The 16,568-nt window shown below is 35.4% G+C and overlaps 1 protein-coding gene across 1 annotated transcript in view; it reads left to right on the top strand.

Annotated features, from left to right (window-relative positions):
* The window catches only part of NTNG1 (netrin G1), a 198,836-nt gene that overhangs the window by 135,189 nt on the left and 47,079 nt on the right, over window positions 1-16,568 (top strand). Inside the window, exons 4-5 of the mRNA XM_077824836.1 lie at window positions 1,168-1,194; window positions 11,474-11,539. Of these exons, the coding sequence (XP_077680962.1) occupies window positions 1,168-1,194; window positions 11,474-11,539 (93 nt within the window). The remainder of the gene's footprint in view (window positions 1-1,167; window positions 1,195-11,473; window positions 11,540-16,568) is intronic.

Here is a 16,568-nt window from a genome sequence, read left to right as displayed (position 1 = left end):
CAGTTTCTCTGCATTAAGAATTTCAGGAAGAAATTTAAAAGGATAGTAGATGCTAATGGAGAAATAGATTTCTACACTATAATATGCCATCAAAACTCAATAAAACGTATAAAAGGCAAACTATTTAACTGAGATGATGCAAGTAGCACGGATTTAAATACTGATCTGCAGTTTGTGGCTTTAACTTGTGGGCCTGTAAATAGTCTCATAGGCATGTTTCACTTTAGCTAAGGAGAACTATATTGCAAGGAATATTGCACGTCCACATTTTCTACCAAGTCCAGTCACACTATAAAGTGGTTCTCCCACATTAATTCAACTTGAGAATTGAAGTGAGAGAAGAAAAATCAATGAGGGGCATGATCAATATGAGTGACCTAATGTGTTGTATTATTTTGCTCAATTAAATTTCTATTACATAGCTTAATCCAGACAACTGACAGGTAAAAGAGGAACAAAAAATGATAGCTAGATAAAGTTAATCTAATAAAAAACCAAATGATTTTCAGCAGCCGACTGAAGCAGCTAATAATGGATCTATCCCTGTAGAGACACCGCCCGACTTATGCAATCATTCCGTTCCGGAAAGCCTTGCGTAACTCGAATTTTGTGTAAGTCAGAAACATATACCTGTACATTATGCAAAAATTTCCGCAACTCGAAAATCCTATTTCTGGCTTATGGAACTTTTTCCATAAGTGCGAATTTGCGTAAGTTGGGGTCTTGCGTAACCCGGGGAGCCTCTGTATTAAAACAGTTTCCTAGATATACCTGATACATCATGACCTGTATTTATTGTCCAGACCAGAAACCTAATAACTGTTTAGTATGAATACAGAACTGTTCTGAACAACTGCATGAAGTTATGAGAGCAGAAAAATGCTGCATGTCTCAGAAATACTCCAAATGTCATTTTGGAACACAACAAATACCTTCCAAAAATTCCCTGCAATCTCATATTAAAGAATCCAAAGCCTCTACAATTAAAAATAGAAGGCTTGGATGATGTATGTGCAAGTGCTTGGTTCTAGCTGTTAATTGATACAGTATTCTGAAGTTTATGAGAGTATGAGAAAATAAGTTCCAAATATTTGATGCAATGCCACAGCCTTTTAGACACTTACAGTAAACTGCTAACTATGCCCTTTTTACTCTCTTTTTCTACAGGTATTCCCAGTATTTCCAGTATTGGTAGTAAGTAATAAAAAGCAAATCTAGAATAGCTTTGCTATGTTATTCAGCTTCTTAGCTCTATTTTCCCAACATCCATTTCTGTTGTAGATAATGTTTCACTGAAATGTGCTTTACGGTAAGGGGGCTATATTATTGACTTTGCCATGCTGCATTTACATGTAACTGCATTATGTGATCAAAGAGAATATGTTATGTAGCTCATGAAAGTACATCTGTCTGAAAACACAGCTTCTTGATCAGCAAATAAAAGAGTTAGCATTACAAATTGGAACATCAGGATGGCATTGGGTAGAAAAATATTACCAAGTACATTTTCCAAAACACCAAACTTCATTAATACCTAAGAAGAGTAGAGCCCTTAAAGCTGCATATATGAATAGATAAATATAAGGGGAAATGGAAGAATGCACTAACATGCATTTCTTTTTGTTTTTAATCTAGTGAATGTAGAGCATCCATCAGAGTCTTTCCATTGATTCATAGATTCCAAAGCTGGACAGGGACAGTGGTGATCAGGCCATAGAGCTAAACTAGAGAATATCTTTTCAATTGACATCAGTGGACTCTAGGTCAGGCCTTGAACAGAATAAACAGGTTCTTTGTTGAGATTAATTTTATTGTATGAAATTAAAATATTTAAAACAACTAATAACATATGAAATTGCCTTTTTTAAAAATCAACTATTATAAATAAAAACAATGCAAAAAAATAAGAAGATGGTATTTGAGTCAAACCATCCTACGTGTAAGCGGGTACGGTCATGGAATGACAGCTAATTAGAAATAAAGCACTGAAGCAGAAAAGGTATCATTCAAGTAGCTGTGTGAAAGAATGGTCCTGCACAGCCTCTGCTTTGCATAGGCGTTAGGCACAGATTTTGTACTATGCAGGTCTATCACAGTTTAAGCAGTGTCAAAAGATTTTTTTTTTTTTTTTGCAATACCTGATATCTGGCTGAAAAGCAATATTCTGATCATTTGGATAAAGCAGCTGCCTTGCTTCTTATAAATGCGTGGTCAGGTCTTTCAATAAATCAGTTCAGTTTACTTAAGCGCATGAACAGGCTTAGGCACTGACTTGTTAAGCACTAGACAGCATGTTAAATGCCATCAAAACTAGCCTCTTTGTAAATGGGAATAGTGTTTCATGTCCATTTAGATGCCAGCTTAATCCTATGGCATCCAGTTTGCAACCTTAAATAGCAAAGCAGCATGAAAGACGACAACTTGCCAATGAAAGTCTTCAGTTTTGAGAGTCTAAGTTTTCTGCTTTAGTATCTCCCTCAACATTTGCCTCACTGCAAATGCACAATGATGTGCTACTTTCACAATCTTGACAGTTGCATTTGCACATGTATTTTGTATCCAAAAAGGGAACTAAATAAAAGGCAGTAAAAAGAGATTATGAAACTATTATTCCCTGGAATCCTACGATCATAAGTAACAGAAATGGATAAATGGCAAAATAGCTTTTTGGAGCTCAGTTGTGCTACTGTTTGTCAATACTGTGTTGCATGGACTACATTGTTGTGATTTTCACTTTACACTCCATACAGCCTTCTTCATCACATTCACCATCTCTGAGCATCAGCAGATGTTGGCCTTTGAATACTTAATAGGGAAACTCAAATATTTTTTAATCAATGGTGACCTGAAAGGATGCATTGTTGACCTCTTTGAATTCTATGAACTTTTACAGTGAGGTGATTAGTGTCATTTACTTATTAAAATGAACAAGATTCTGTTTAACATCCCTTAGGAAATATAGTAGTTGCTGCACGTCTATGCCTTATCTTAAATATATCCGGTATGGATGTCCTTTGAATAGATGAGGCAGTGTTCAACAAATTTCCCTGCCCATGTGGAATGCATGAAGCATGAGCACCAATTTATGAGTACACAAAGAGATGACTACAGTGTTTGGCTCCTACCCACTAGATTCCTCCTCCCCCACAGGAGTATTGAGTAGCTTGGGGAAAAAAGTGGCTGTTCATGGCACAATTTTCTAACAGCCTTTCCTATAGGATAGAAATAACAGAATTGTCATTAAACAATGGAGAGCCCCTTGACTTCTTGGTCCTACTCCACTATGTAACTATGTTTTAACAGAATTACAATCAGTACTTAAAAAACAAACATGATTAATTACTTGAGGCTGCTTTAATGGATTCTGCATGATTTCTTCTTCTTTTTTTTTTTCTTGTCTATGCTAATACAATATATGTGTTCATAATAGTAGATTTCTGTCCTCGGCTGGGGACAGGAAATTATTCTCAGATGACACCGTTTTTTTGCCTCTATGAAACAATAAACTGGTGTATTGGCTTTTGTATGCTTCAAGCTTTTCACAGTTTAATACGGAAAAAATGAACACAAAACTGCCAACATACAAAGAAAATGTCACTGCAACAGATGTTCATGTAACACCCATAAGACTTTTATGATCAAAGCATGCCCAAAGAAAAATCAACAATGTATATATTTATCTATGTGTACATATATGTATAATACTGCGTTCTCTTTGATCTCAAAGCATCTCATATTAAAGCAGCACATCATTAAAGTTTAAACACAAAGAAAGAGTGGTCATTAAGTAAACATCCTTTCTGATCATCTACAACAAAAAAAATTAAACCAGAGCTTTCCCATTAAGGTCATTTGTACCTGCTGTTGTCTTATCAATTGAGTAATAGGTTCTTTGATCATTTCCAGCATACTTGATTCCAGTGCTGGTCTTTACAGCATTTTTCAGGCATGACTGGAAAAATATTGGTGAGATTGTTAGCAATTTATGAATCCCAAAACCATTTCATAATTATGTAAGCTTTTATGATCAGTGATGCCTTCATCCAATTTGTAAAATTATACAAAAAGTTACTCAGACTTACTTTAAATAATAATTGTATGTAGGCAAATATATCAAAATGTATTTTATTGTGACCAAATAGCAAAGTGATTAGCTTGTACCTATATGCCTGACCTTAAAAAACTTTAATCTTCTATCGGATAACTTCTATCCTTATTCCTGTGGAGCATAATTTCACTAATTATGCTAAACAGTTTGTTATAAAGAATATAATTAGACATGGATAGGATTGACATGATATGCAAATAGCTTTGTGTGGGTGATTATCACCTCTGAAGCTTGCTGGTGGCAGATAAGTCAGAGTTTAGCGACAGACCATATATTGAAATGCAAGATGCAATCAAGACAATCAAATGGTATTTTATGTTTTGTTTTTTGTTTTTCTAATTGCCAATTTCAAATAAACAGAAATCTCTCTTGGAAGGATAACCAATTCAAGACACAAAAGTCAAAAGATTGTACAGCATGACTTTCATGCATTGCTTTCATAATCTTAAAATATCAGCTGGGTATTTTTCAGGTTTGGCAAGTGTCAGGATGAACACTTCTTTCAGTGGTCTCAGATATGCTTATATGAATTTGCACGTTACCCAAGGTTTTTGCTAACAAACACTTGAGTTCCAGTTCTCCCATTATTTTCATCACTGTAAATATTACAGTCCTGATATCATGCATCACTGAAGTCAGTAGGAGTTTTTGTCATTAACTTTAGTGGTTGCAGGGTTGAGCCCTTTCTGTAGAGCCAAGTTCTGGTCCTGAATGCAATTCCCATTAACTTAAGCAGGAGATTCAACGTGCATAATGAAGTGCAGACTTTGGCCCTTGTTTATTAATCTTTCCCTATTATTATTTGAGTTGATATATTAGTACATAAAGAAAAAGTTTCCCCCAGTTTCCTCTCCTGTCAAGAGACAGGAAAAAGTTTCCTCTTCTGTCAAGAGACCTCTCAGATGTTTTTCTCCTTGAAGACATTTGAAACTGGCTTGATATTATATAGATGTTGGTTTTGACACAGCAACAACATATTCTGATTTGGGTTTTGTTTGATACAAGTGTGAATTGTGAATAAAATAACAAGGTTAATCATCTTCTTAGCCAAGCATTGTTATTAATCATCATAGTCATAACATCAAGGAAGCTACAGTATTTGTCCCCACGCTCCCTCTGCCTTAATACTTCTAAATCCCAAAAATAAAAGTTTAATTTGAATTGCTCTTTAACTAATTAGATGTTCTATAATATAAAAAATTCATTGTGCAAGTAGAGCAAATACATTAATTTGAACTCCAGATCTGGAAGAAAACCTTAATGTCCCATGTGATAAGAATTTGGGAATCTTTTATACTATTTCTTCAGAAAGTCTCATCACAAATCTATTTCACATTTGTACAATTTGTACAATTTACAGCACTTCCTGAAACTGAATGAGCAAAGGAACTTAACTACCAGTTCACCCTGGAAGAGAAAATTCCCATGTGGGGTGACAGTAGCTTAGGAGAATGTATATGCTACAACACTGTGAAAGGTAAACTACAGAAGTTTACACTGGGGGCAAAAAAAAAAAAAAAAAGTATTTTCACCAGGTCCACCAACATAACACATCTGAATAGCCTGGCTTTAGCCACCAGTAGACACAGCCAATGGCACTTCAATATTTTTCATATTCGCCATTTTTGAAGGTGCACTCTTTATCACTTCCAGCTAATTTCAAAGTTACTTTGTCACAGTTACCTTAACTGACTACACTATATGGAGGAATTGCACTGCTGTCTTCAGTTTAATTGTTAATGAGGTAAAAGCAATCAAATGATGAGACACTGGAGAAAGTCAGCAAGCATTTAATCTGTGCCATGACAGCTGTGCAGTGCTGGCTGTTCTTACTACAAAGCCACAGAAAAATGTATAGTTAAAATGACTAAAAAAATATGAAATTTTTCTCCACCTCTCTTTCCCCATGTCCACCTCTGCCCTCCTCCTTCCTAACAATATTCAGTGAATTCCACAGAGTATAGAAGACTGAACTCTCCAAATCAGCTCTCTGACTTTTAAATCCGATCCTGATTACAGAGAGAGAGAGAGAGAGAGAGCGAGATCTTCTGCACCACAGTCTGATATACCAGGTCTTCAACATTAACAGCCAATTTCACCAGTTCTGTAGTAGACCAAAATAACTCTACTCCATAGGAAAAGATTCAGAGCTCTCCTCCTCCATGAACTATTTAGATCTACTATGTATTCTTATTACTACTTTCCTTTAGGTAACTAGAAAATGTCATCAAGCCTGTTGAGTTTGAAGAGACCCAGATAGCCTGCTTGTTAGAAACAGTGGATTTTTTCTGATTTATGAAAACTTTCCACCACAGGATCATCGGGGCCCATTGAAACCATTTCTGCAGAAGCGTACTCTCTTTCTGTGAGAGAATAGCTGGACACCCAAGCCACTAATTCAATTCAAATTCTTCCAACAGTTGTAAAAGCTGTTATGGCTGAGGAGCTTCCACGCCAAATAAAACAACTCCATCTCCACTTTAATGCAGTATTTTCATCCGTCTAAGGAAGAGGTGTGAAATGTCTTACATTGCCCAAAAAAATAGTCTAGTTAGCACTGGTTAACATTTTTTTAATTTTAAATTTTTGAATTTCTAAAACGAGGGAGATTTAGACTAAATTTTGAAACATTTCTTTTTTGCTCAGTTTTATTCTATAGTATTCTATTAACCTGTGAGAAAAAGTTGATTTCATCCCTAAGGTAAGCTTCTTGCATGAGGTAGGCATCACCCTGATTTGAAATAAGAAATACAATGAGGGTGAAATACTGTCCTTGTCATAGTTTACTCCCCCAGAGTGGTGATAAAATATCACCTGATCTAATTATACCCATTTATGCCAGGAATTCATATACAGATCTTCCACTGATTTAAATAGGAGTGGCATATACTTTCATTTATTAATTATTTGTATTACAGTAGCACTCAGAGGCTCCAAATGAGAACAAGGCCCCTTTGTGCGAGGCACTCTACATACGCACTACAAGAGACATGCCTTTAACTGAACTTGCAGTCTAAGAAGACAGTGGCAGGGCCAAGCCTAAATGATCAGGTGCTTTACTTCAACTTGGAATGATTTAAATGAAATTGGATTGTGATTTTTTTAGCCTTCATGCTTTTCTTACTTTTTAAATAAAAATGGTTTAAAAGTGAAGACTTTTAAACAAATTTTCCCCAATCACAAAATTCTCAATTTCTCGGACAGTTGTGTCATTGCTATTATGTACCAGTCAAATGATCACTTGGTCATTCAAGTGGCCCCTGTCAATCTTCAGAGTGAACTAAACTCAAGACTGCTTTTTATTAATTATTTTATTAATAATTGTAAGCAAATGCAATCTTTGTGTAATACTGTTAGCTTAGGAGACAAATACTCTGACTAGGCAAAGAACATGCATAGCACATGGAGCAGTAATATCCTCTTCCACACACTCCATTAACAACGTTCCTCAGTGTTGCTCTGGAAGGATAGCACGTTGGATTGAGAGTACAGTTTAATTACCTTGTCAACTCAGTGTTTGGCCACTTGAAACAGCCAATAAGGGTGATGCTTAATTTCTGCTGCCTGTGGCAGTGGTTTTTGTGTTCCAATCCATCCAGTTGGAATTGGGCTGAAACTACCAACTTATTTCACATAAACCTCCCAAATTAAGACCATACTGTGCCAGTTGGTCCAAATTTTGATTTCCAGTGGTCATTTGATACATATTCCCTCCCTTCCTTTAGCACTACAGATTGTTCTAACATTGTTATAAAAGAATCCAGTGAAAAGAAAAGCAATAGCGAAAATTTCTATTGGCCTTTAAGTCTATGAGTAAGTGATTATACACTTGTTAAGCATCATACAATAATTTTCTCCTTATTACCTGAGCAAGATGTTGCAGGATGGATTAACCAGCAGTACAGAATTTTTTTTCAAGTAATGTTTAAAATAGATTGTCTGCTAAGCTGCATGTCTCACATCCCTCTACACTTAAATGTGCCTAAAGTACCTACATTTTTTAAAAGATGTATTCAAAATGTACTTTCAGAGATCACAATTCCATAGCTTTCCTTTTAAGCCAAACTTTGCTCCTCCTGTGTTCTCAGAACTATTACTGTTAGGTCTTGTCTATGCAGGAAAATTGACAGAGGGATAGCTATTGTAGAGTGAACTATTCTGAAATAGCCCCTATGTGGACACACTATTCTGAAATAAAAGTCACTGTATTCTGGATAAATTATTCAACCACAAAGTAATTCTTTTGTAACAATGTGATTTTTATTCCAGATTTAAAGTGCCCACATGGAGAGCTATACTGGAATATATCTCTTCCAGTCAATTGCCCAATGTAGACAAGGCCTGCCTATTAGTAACTCAGGAAAAAAAAAAGATTTTCACAAATTGCTGTAAATGAATGACTGGCTATTAAATAACCTATTAAAGGAGTCTGACTGGTGGCTGTTCAGAGGCTGACTAATCTGTTCCAGTATCTGGCTTTTACAGTATGCATGCAGTGGGCTCCTTTGATGACTCAAAAACTCTTCTACAATTGAGGTAAGAGAGAACCTAACTACACAGGAAAATATGCAATTACAGGAATGTGCTCCTACTGCATAAAGCCACAGACACAATAAAATACATAATAGAAGGATCCTGTAGGCTTAAAAGCTTAATTTCTAGAATTAACATCTACATTTTTAAACATACATAAAATAATATAACTTTCACATCTTGGAATAAGGCCCTAACACACTCAAGCCCAATCAAAACAAACCTTTAACCTGTGGATGTTAAGGGTCTATACCAGATAATGAGGACAGTCTATATTCTTTGTGAGGCAAGTCTCACAAGGAAGTTTTGATAGAGCAATAAAAATACTATCCAGAAAATAAAACCTTGGGTTTCAAAGATAAGAACAAAGACTCTTCTTGAGAAATTGAAAATCTTGGTGATGACAAGTTCCACCAATAGACAGGGAGGTAACAAAATAAACCTACTCATCATAGAGTAGTCAAAGAAGACCTTCCTAGAAGAGAAGGAAAAATTTCTAAGTAGGAAAACTAAACCAGTCAGTGCATTAGCTACATTACCAAGGTCCAGAAAGTTTATATTTACTTGTATACATCAGATGTATCTGCCTGAACACTGAGTAACCTCCAGGCACAAAAACGTTCAAAATTACTTCAATCAGTTATAATACAAATACATATGTATCACTTTCTTGGGTGTACCCTTGGCAAACTCATCTTACTGTAAATAAATTTGGAAGGTCATTAGAGTTGTATTTTCTAACCTGGTTCATCCCCTATATAGGGTCCGTAGCTTAAATAGGTTTTCTTGAAACAAGCTTTCATAATCTACTTGAGCATAAACATCCTGTACTGCTATCAGCAATATTGCCGAGAGAACTGTAAATTGGTTGATATCTCTAGTTACGTGATTAGTAGTCTCATTCAGACAAGAGACTGAAAATATGTGTCTCCAAGTAAGAATTGCTCTGATTAGGCATATCATAAAATATCAGGGTTGGAAGGGACCTCAGGAGGTCATCTAGTCCAACCCCCAGAGCAGGGCCAATCCCCAAGTTTTGCCCCAGATCCCAAATGGCCCCTCAAGGATTGAACTCACAACCCTGGGTTTAGCAGGCCGATGCTCAAACCACTGAGCTATCCCTCCCCTACCTCCCCAGTATATTTTAGTCAGTGGCAGATACTCCATAGGGCTGGTCTTAAATGTATTACAGAGCTTTAGGGAAACAAGGTGCGTGAAGTAATATCTTTCATTAGACCAACTTCTGTTGGGGACAGAGGCTTTTGAGCTTACGCAGAGCTCTTCTTCAGATCTGGGAAAGGTACTCATGTCACAGCTAAAAACAAGGTGGAACAGATTGTTTAGCATACTTAACATATATTTCAAGGGGCCATTTAAGATAAAGTAGCCCTTTAACACTCCTCCAGTCATAGGGAGGAAAGGAAGGGGGGAAAGCAGCTGGAAGGGGGGTCGTTAGCAGGATAGAGTTGTAGTGGGATAGTTGTAGTAACCCATAAATCCAGTGTGTCTATTCAGTCCATGATTTTTAGTATCTAGCAAAGTTATGAATTTAAGCTCCTAAGTTCATCTTTTGAAAGTGTTGTGCAGATTTCCTTTGAGCTTTGACATAGTATGATGTTATTACTGGTAATGCCTAGGCCATTACTACACCTTACTATTCTGTATTTTTGGAGGGCACGTGCCAAGAAGAGAGCCATTCTGCCAGTAGCACTTCGTATCTGGAATGTAACTTTAGTCTGTCTCAAAGATTTTTGATGTATTATTACACAGTGGCTAGGAGAGTAAAAGGATAAGGTCCAATCAAGGCAACAGGTAAGACAGCTAGGAGATTCCTATTCTCTTTATCCAGACCTCACTCTTATTTTTATTTGTTTTTTATCACATACAGAGACTATTTTCACAGTCCCTTAACACGTGAGATCAGTCCTCAATTATTCAAACACAAGACCAAATAAAGTAATTTATAAAAGTCAGTACTCTAGAAAAGGGGAAGTTATCTCACAGGTGCATACAATTCTAGCCACTCTTTCATCAAGTGCTATGGTGATCTTTCTACCTCTACAAATACAGGTTTTTGATACCTTTCACTTGTGTGTGCTCCCTTTCCTATTGGCTGCTGCAATGCACTTCCAATATGTGTAAACTGATGCATCTGACGAAGAAAAGGGGGATTCACCTTTTACTGGGAAATCTGTGGTTTGGGAATCTACCCAACTAATTCAGAAATCTTTTCCTTTATCTAATGTTTTTAAGAAAAATTTAATTTCCTTATTTATTTAAAAGAAATCAAGCTATATAAGATATTAATGGGGCAATGGGAAAGAGATACAATACACAAAAGTGAGAACAAAATAACCCATTCCCCTAGTAAATATAACTTGCTGATAGTAGAAGCTTCTTTTTATGTAAGTATTTGTAGATTTAAAGTCCTTAAAATGAGATGTTATAGTAAGAAATTACTGTATTTGTATGATATTGTCATTTTATCTCTCGACGCTAGGTTTAAAATAATAGCATAAACAGAAAGGTTCCTGGTTTGTGATTAGTGTTAAAAATATATATATCTTTCCAGTATATATTCTTAACACTGAAGTTAATATCTAAAATCCTGAAAGATAAATTGCTATATACAGTATTTAATGTCCATTCAATGTTTTGGGAATCATCAATTGCTTGTTCTTGTTCAATGTGGGAGTCACGTATTGTTCAAGTGCATCATAGACAAGTCCAGTAGCAGATGTTTGTGGTTTATGTCTTTGTCCATACACTTCTCTGTTTAGAACAATATCACGTATGTAAATAACAAATCCTGATTTTTCCTGATGCATGCAGATCCACCAAAGTTTGATAGGATATGGCCGAATATTTCTTCCCTTGAGGTTTCTAAACCAAATCAAGGTAGGATTCTGTAAAATTCCTACTGGTCGAAAGTTACTTAAATTGCTTTAATAAAATCCCACATGTTTGCAAAAAATAATAATAATCCAGCTCCTTTTTCTGTTGGTACTAAGTAATGGTATTGTCAAAACCAATCTAATGAGAATTAGCATAAACAAAATTTTACATGAAAAAGGCTTCTTCTAATATACAGATTCTGGACTAGAAACACTACTGCAAAAAGTATGGAAAAGCAGGCACCAAAGTTGTAAGCAATTTCATAGATTAAATTTAAAGTGAGTCTCTGGAGAAGCCTGGAATTGTATAGACATCGCAGTTTGCTTTATGAGACAGTTTCAAGACTTTTGAGTGCCAAAGATTTCCATGGTCTACATCAAACCCATTTCTTAATGTCTCTCTTTCACTTTGTTTTCTTAAGTGAAATGAATGTTATTCCCATTTGTATTCAGAGCTCAGCTGCATAGTCGAAGACAGTTGGACCATAGTCTCCTGGAATTTATTTTAACAATCTTATATACAATATTTTCAGAATTTGGGTTTTCCTCCATTTTTTTTTTTTTTTTTAGCAGGTCAGGTCACAGAAGAGATGTTTCTAAGTATTTTTCTTTGTGGTCTAAAAGTTACATCTCCTCTAGCATTGACAGCAATCTCTCTGAAATCCCTAGTGCAATACTTCTGCATCTGAATTCCAATGACACACAAAAAATTACAGTGACAGACTGTGGCATGATGATTACTGCAGAAAGGGATAGAGTGATTTTAAGAGTAATAAAATATAAAGTAAAATGCTTTTCCATTTGAATTTGTGTTCATACTAGCTTGCATGCTACAAATTTGACAATCAGATGTAAACCCGTTCATTATTTAACATGAAATCCCCTTGCTCTCCCCAATCTCCCTTGCACCCTTCCCCCAGAATTGCAGAACTCTGGCCTGCAGCTTGCCATGGTTATGCACAGGATGTTCTTTTTAAACTCTAATGAATACAGATGGAGGAGGAGGAAATGAGCAAGAGGAAGATCCAGGAAATAGCTGTTAAGCTAAACAAAATACATTAGCAATTTGCTGGGGAGTTATATTGTACGGACTGCAGTATTAGTCCTTGATCATGGTGATGAAACTGAGGCTGCCCTAGATACACATAGGTTACTAACAAATAGAATAATCTTAATCAGCTAGTCCATGTTATATTTTCCAAGTTTCTGCATGTGTTCCTTAAAGAAGAGAAACAAATTTATCTTTGCTCTTCTGCTTTCTTTAAGGATTAGCAGCAAAGTTCAGTTTGTTATTCATATGAATTATCAATCAAAACATCCTCAACAAAATGACACTTAGCATTTCTAAAGCATTTCATAGTTTAACAAATTATACTGCAAGTGATTAACATCACTTCACAATGCGTCTTGAGCAGTACAAGATTATGCATTGTTCCCACACACATGGAAATTTTATTTAGCTTTTACATGTTAGGAGAGAACACAAAGCACAAAAAACTTCAAATATTTTGTGGTTAGATTACTTGTTTGGAGCATATTGTTAAGAGTTTAACATTTATCAGAATTAAGATCCTTGAGTCCAGTATTTGAAGTATAATATATGTACATCCTGATTACAGAATGATGCCCATACCTGCACATTATTTATTATGCTTTTCTTTATAGTACAATTAGAACAACATCTGTACATAAATTTGATAAAAACTATACAGACCATGAGGTGTATTGTATAGTCAGTAATTATGGACTTGGGAAGAAACTCCCTAGGTCATGTATAACATCTGAGCCAAAGCCAAATAAAAATGCAGATATTAAAACAGTCTCTCCTTCCTGTTTTTAAAACCCTTCAAATTATTATCATTTCCAATACCTTAATCATTGATAGTGTTTCACTCATTTTCACCTCAGTATCAACCTTCCTTTTCAGAACAGCAAACAATAGTTAAAAAATACTCACTTATGTTGAATTTTTTAAAGCTAATTCAAAATGTAGTGACTAAGGTAATTCATTTTTAAGCTTTTTTATTTGTTCCTATATGATACCTTTCTAATTTATTGTTCATGTTTTTAAACCTATCCAGTTGCTCCCAAATTATCTTTGTCAACTGTTTCTTCTGTTCAAGTTGCAAACCACAAGAGAGGTAGGAATTCTTGGATTCATACAGTGATTTCCTAGTGTTTTGTGTTGTGAGAACATTGCACTGTATGAATCTGGAATATCTGTGAAGTGTACCTATCAGTTTATTGGTGAAGCATGTTTATTGACAGCAATTGAAGCATTAAGTATCACAAACAACATAAGCCATAGTGAAGAACAGAATAAATATGCTTCATAGACAATCTCTGCTTGATATAAAATAGTGGAGCATTTGTTTTTTGAAAGAATTAAATGTGAGTTAGAATATGGCAGTCCAGGTTATTGTTTAGAAAACTAACATGTTAGCCTAGCGATTATCTTTGTCACTAATTTACATAGACTGTAAATGAGGAAATGTAAACGGATTAGTTGAGGGCAGGCAATATGTAAACCATCTCTTGTTCATATTCTCTAGAATAAAACATAAATGCCATCTGGTGTAATGATACGATTTTCAAAAAAGTGTCTTATTGCACTGGTAGTATACCATACATCTCCATTGTGTGTTAATATAGTACAAACTTCATTTATAGGCATGCATTGCATTACATATCAACAGATATGATTTTAATATAAACATAGTGAAATTTTATTGGCATTTTGAAAGGATAGCAGTATTGTCTTGATGACTTAAAGTCAAGCTGTTGCAGCTAAATATCTGTCATTCACAGTCTGAAATCCATCTGAGAACTTTTTCCCCCGTTGATTTTCCTCATCATTTGATCTGTCTGGTGTATGTATAAAAGGTGTTCTGTTTTTTCTCATTTATCCTTATCAACACCTCATTATTCATGAAACATGAGTTACTAAGGCATAGGTTTATTTAACAAAAATCTGAATTAAGTTTGACCCAGTTAATGAAACTGATAATGAGCCATACTGTTTGTTATGAAACTGAAGCAGCTTATTTCGAAAGTTATAATGAAAAGCTAATTTGTTTGTCTTTTGCTAGTGTGTAGTGGAGGAAGAGGGAGAGAGATTCGTCAGGCAATGAAAAAATGAGACTTTTCAAAAAAATTCTCTCTTCTTGAAAGAGTCTTGTATTCTGCTAATTAAAATATGGAAACAACAGGTGTCTCACGCATCACCTAAGGAATGTCTTTTTTCAGAAATTATGATTCTCTTGCATATACCTCTACAACTGTTCATGTGACAGTTTCAGTGGGAATGGTTCAAGCCTGAGCTGGAGCTAGCCTCCATAGTACAGGACTGTATCATTTCACACATGTAAATGCATAGCTGCATTTCCTCATAAAGGAATGAGAGGTATTAAAACTAGAAGTGGAGAAGAATAAAATGATTGATGGTTGATATTATTTTATGCATCTCCTTTAAAGTGCAATTGTATCTTGATTTTACAATATTGATGGGATTGTTTTTATAGAAAAGCACCTCTAATGTGTCATCTCGTTCATCCCTTTGCATCTTGATAAGGGATTTGATAATTCCTGATTCATCCAGAGAGAGATGGTTATCAAATCTGGTCTTTACGATCTCTGCACTCCTTTTCTTTACATTAAATATACCTACCTATCTTAACCTTTCCTCTGAGATTTTATTTTCCAAACCATTTACCATTTACTGTTACTCAGCTTTAAACTCTCTCTAATTTGTCTGTCTTTTCTGACATGTGGTGCTCAAAACTGAAAGCAGCATATGTCAACATTTTAAGCACTTCTCATATTTTTTTCGTTAGTGCTTTAGCACCCTAGCTTTTACCACCTTTTCCCCCTCTATATCAGTGATTGAATGGCTTTGCCTATGATGGAATTCTGCCTTGGCTGCCAGACAGAGCTGTGTGTCTAAGAAACTAAAGTTGTATTTCAGCCTATACTGATCAGAGGGTGATAATGTCATACTCTGGTCTTTCTGTGTAAGGGTTAGTATGACTCACTTGTTCCTATGCCAGAAAGGTGAGAAAGCCGCAACAGTGGCGATATGCATTATCTTTAGACTTGGACAGATTAAATTTTTATTGGCACATGTCAATAAACTTCAGTGTCACTGTACACACACAGACAAAAAAATCCATCAACAAAAATGGAAATATACAGATAAGCAAAGTAAGAAAAATGCTGCTTAAGAACTTATTAAAGTTTGATATAATGATATTTACTGTGTATATTTTGACATGATTTTGACAATTTGTGTTTTAATGCATATAAAGTTTTAACTTTTGGAATCTCAGTGTCTACTACCATTAAACAGATATTGTCTGACCCTCCCATTGTCTGACACTCATCCCCATAATTTCCAGCTGTGAACATTTAAATTGATAAAAACATGAACAATGCTTTAAAATGAACATTGATATTATCCACCAAAAATATCAAAAACAAAAATTGAATTCTGCCAACCTTTGTTTTATCGTCCCAGCTTGTATGATGTAGCATGCAATTCTAGGTACTATGTTCCTGTGATAACTGTGATAACTGGCCTAATGTTACCAGTGGAGAAATTACCTGATTCTCATTTACATGAAGACCCCTTTACACCATTTTCACAATGTAAGCCCATTTTAGGGCACCAGAGCAGTGTGAAAGGGAATTAATGTAAATAAAAATCAAGCCCAATGGCTACAGGCCAAGGCAGCACGCTCATTATTGTATTAGCAATTATCTTATTTAATGATAAAGAGGCAGGGGTTGTTTCTTTCACTTTCCACCTTAATCAGACAGTAGATTGTCTCTGGGGTTAATTTATATCAAGTAACACTATCAGTCTAATAGCCAAGGTTCCCAAATCTTCACCTAACCTTAATGTAGTAAACTATCAGGGCTTGGCTACATATACAGCACTGGAACACTTAGTGAAGATGCTATCTACACTATCGGGAGAACTTCTTCCATTGATGTAGGTATTCCACCTCCCCGAGAGGTGGTAGCTGGGTTGACAG

The sequence above is a fragment of the Eretmochelys imbricata genome, chromosome 8, assembly GCF_965152235.1.
Source record: "Eretmochelys imbricata isolate rEreImb1 chromosome 8, rEreImb1.hap1, whole genome shotgun sequence".
In the NCBI taxonomy this organism is placed as follows: Eukaryota; Metazoa; Chordata; order Testudines; family Cheloniidae; genus Eretmochelys; species Eretmochelys imbricata.
Note: the sequence above shows the minus strand (reverse complement) of the source record. Positions and strands in the feature narration are given on the sequence as shown.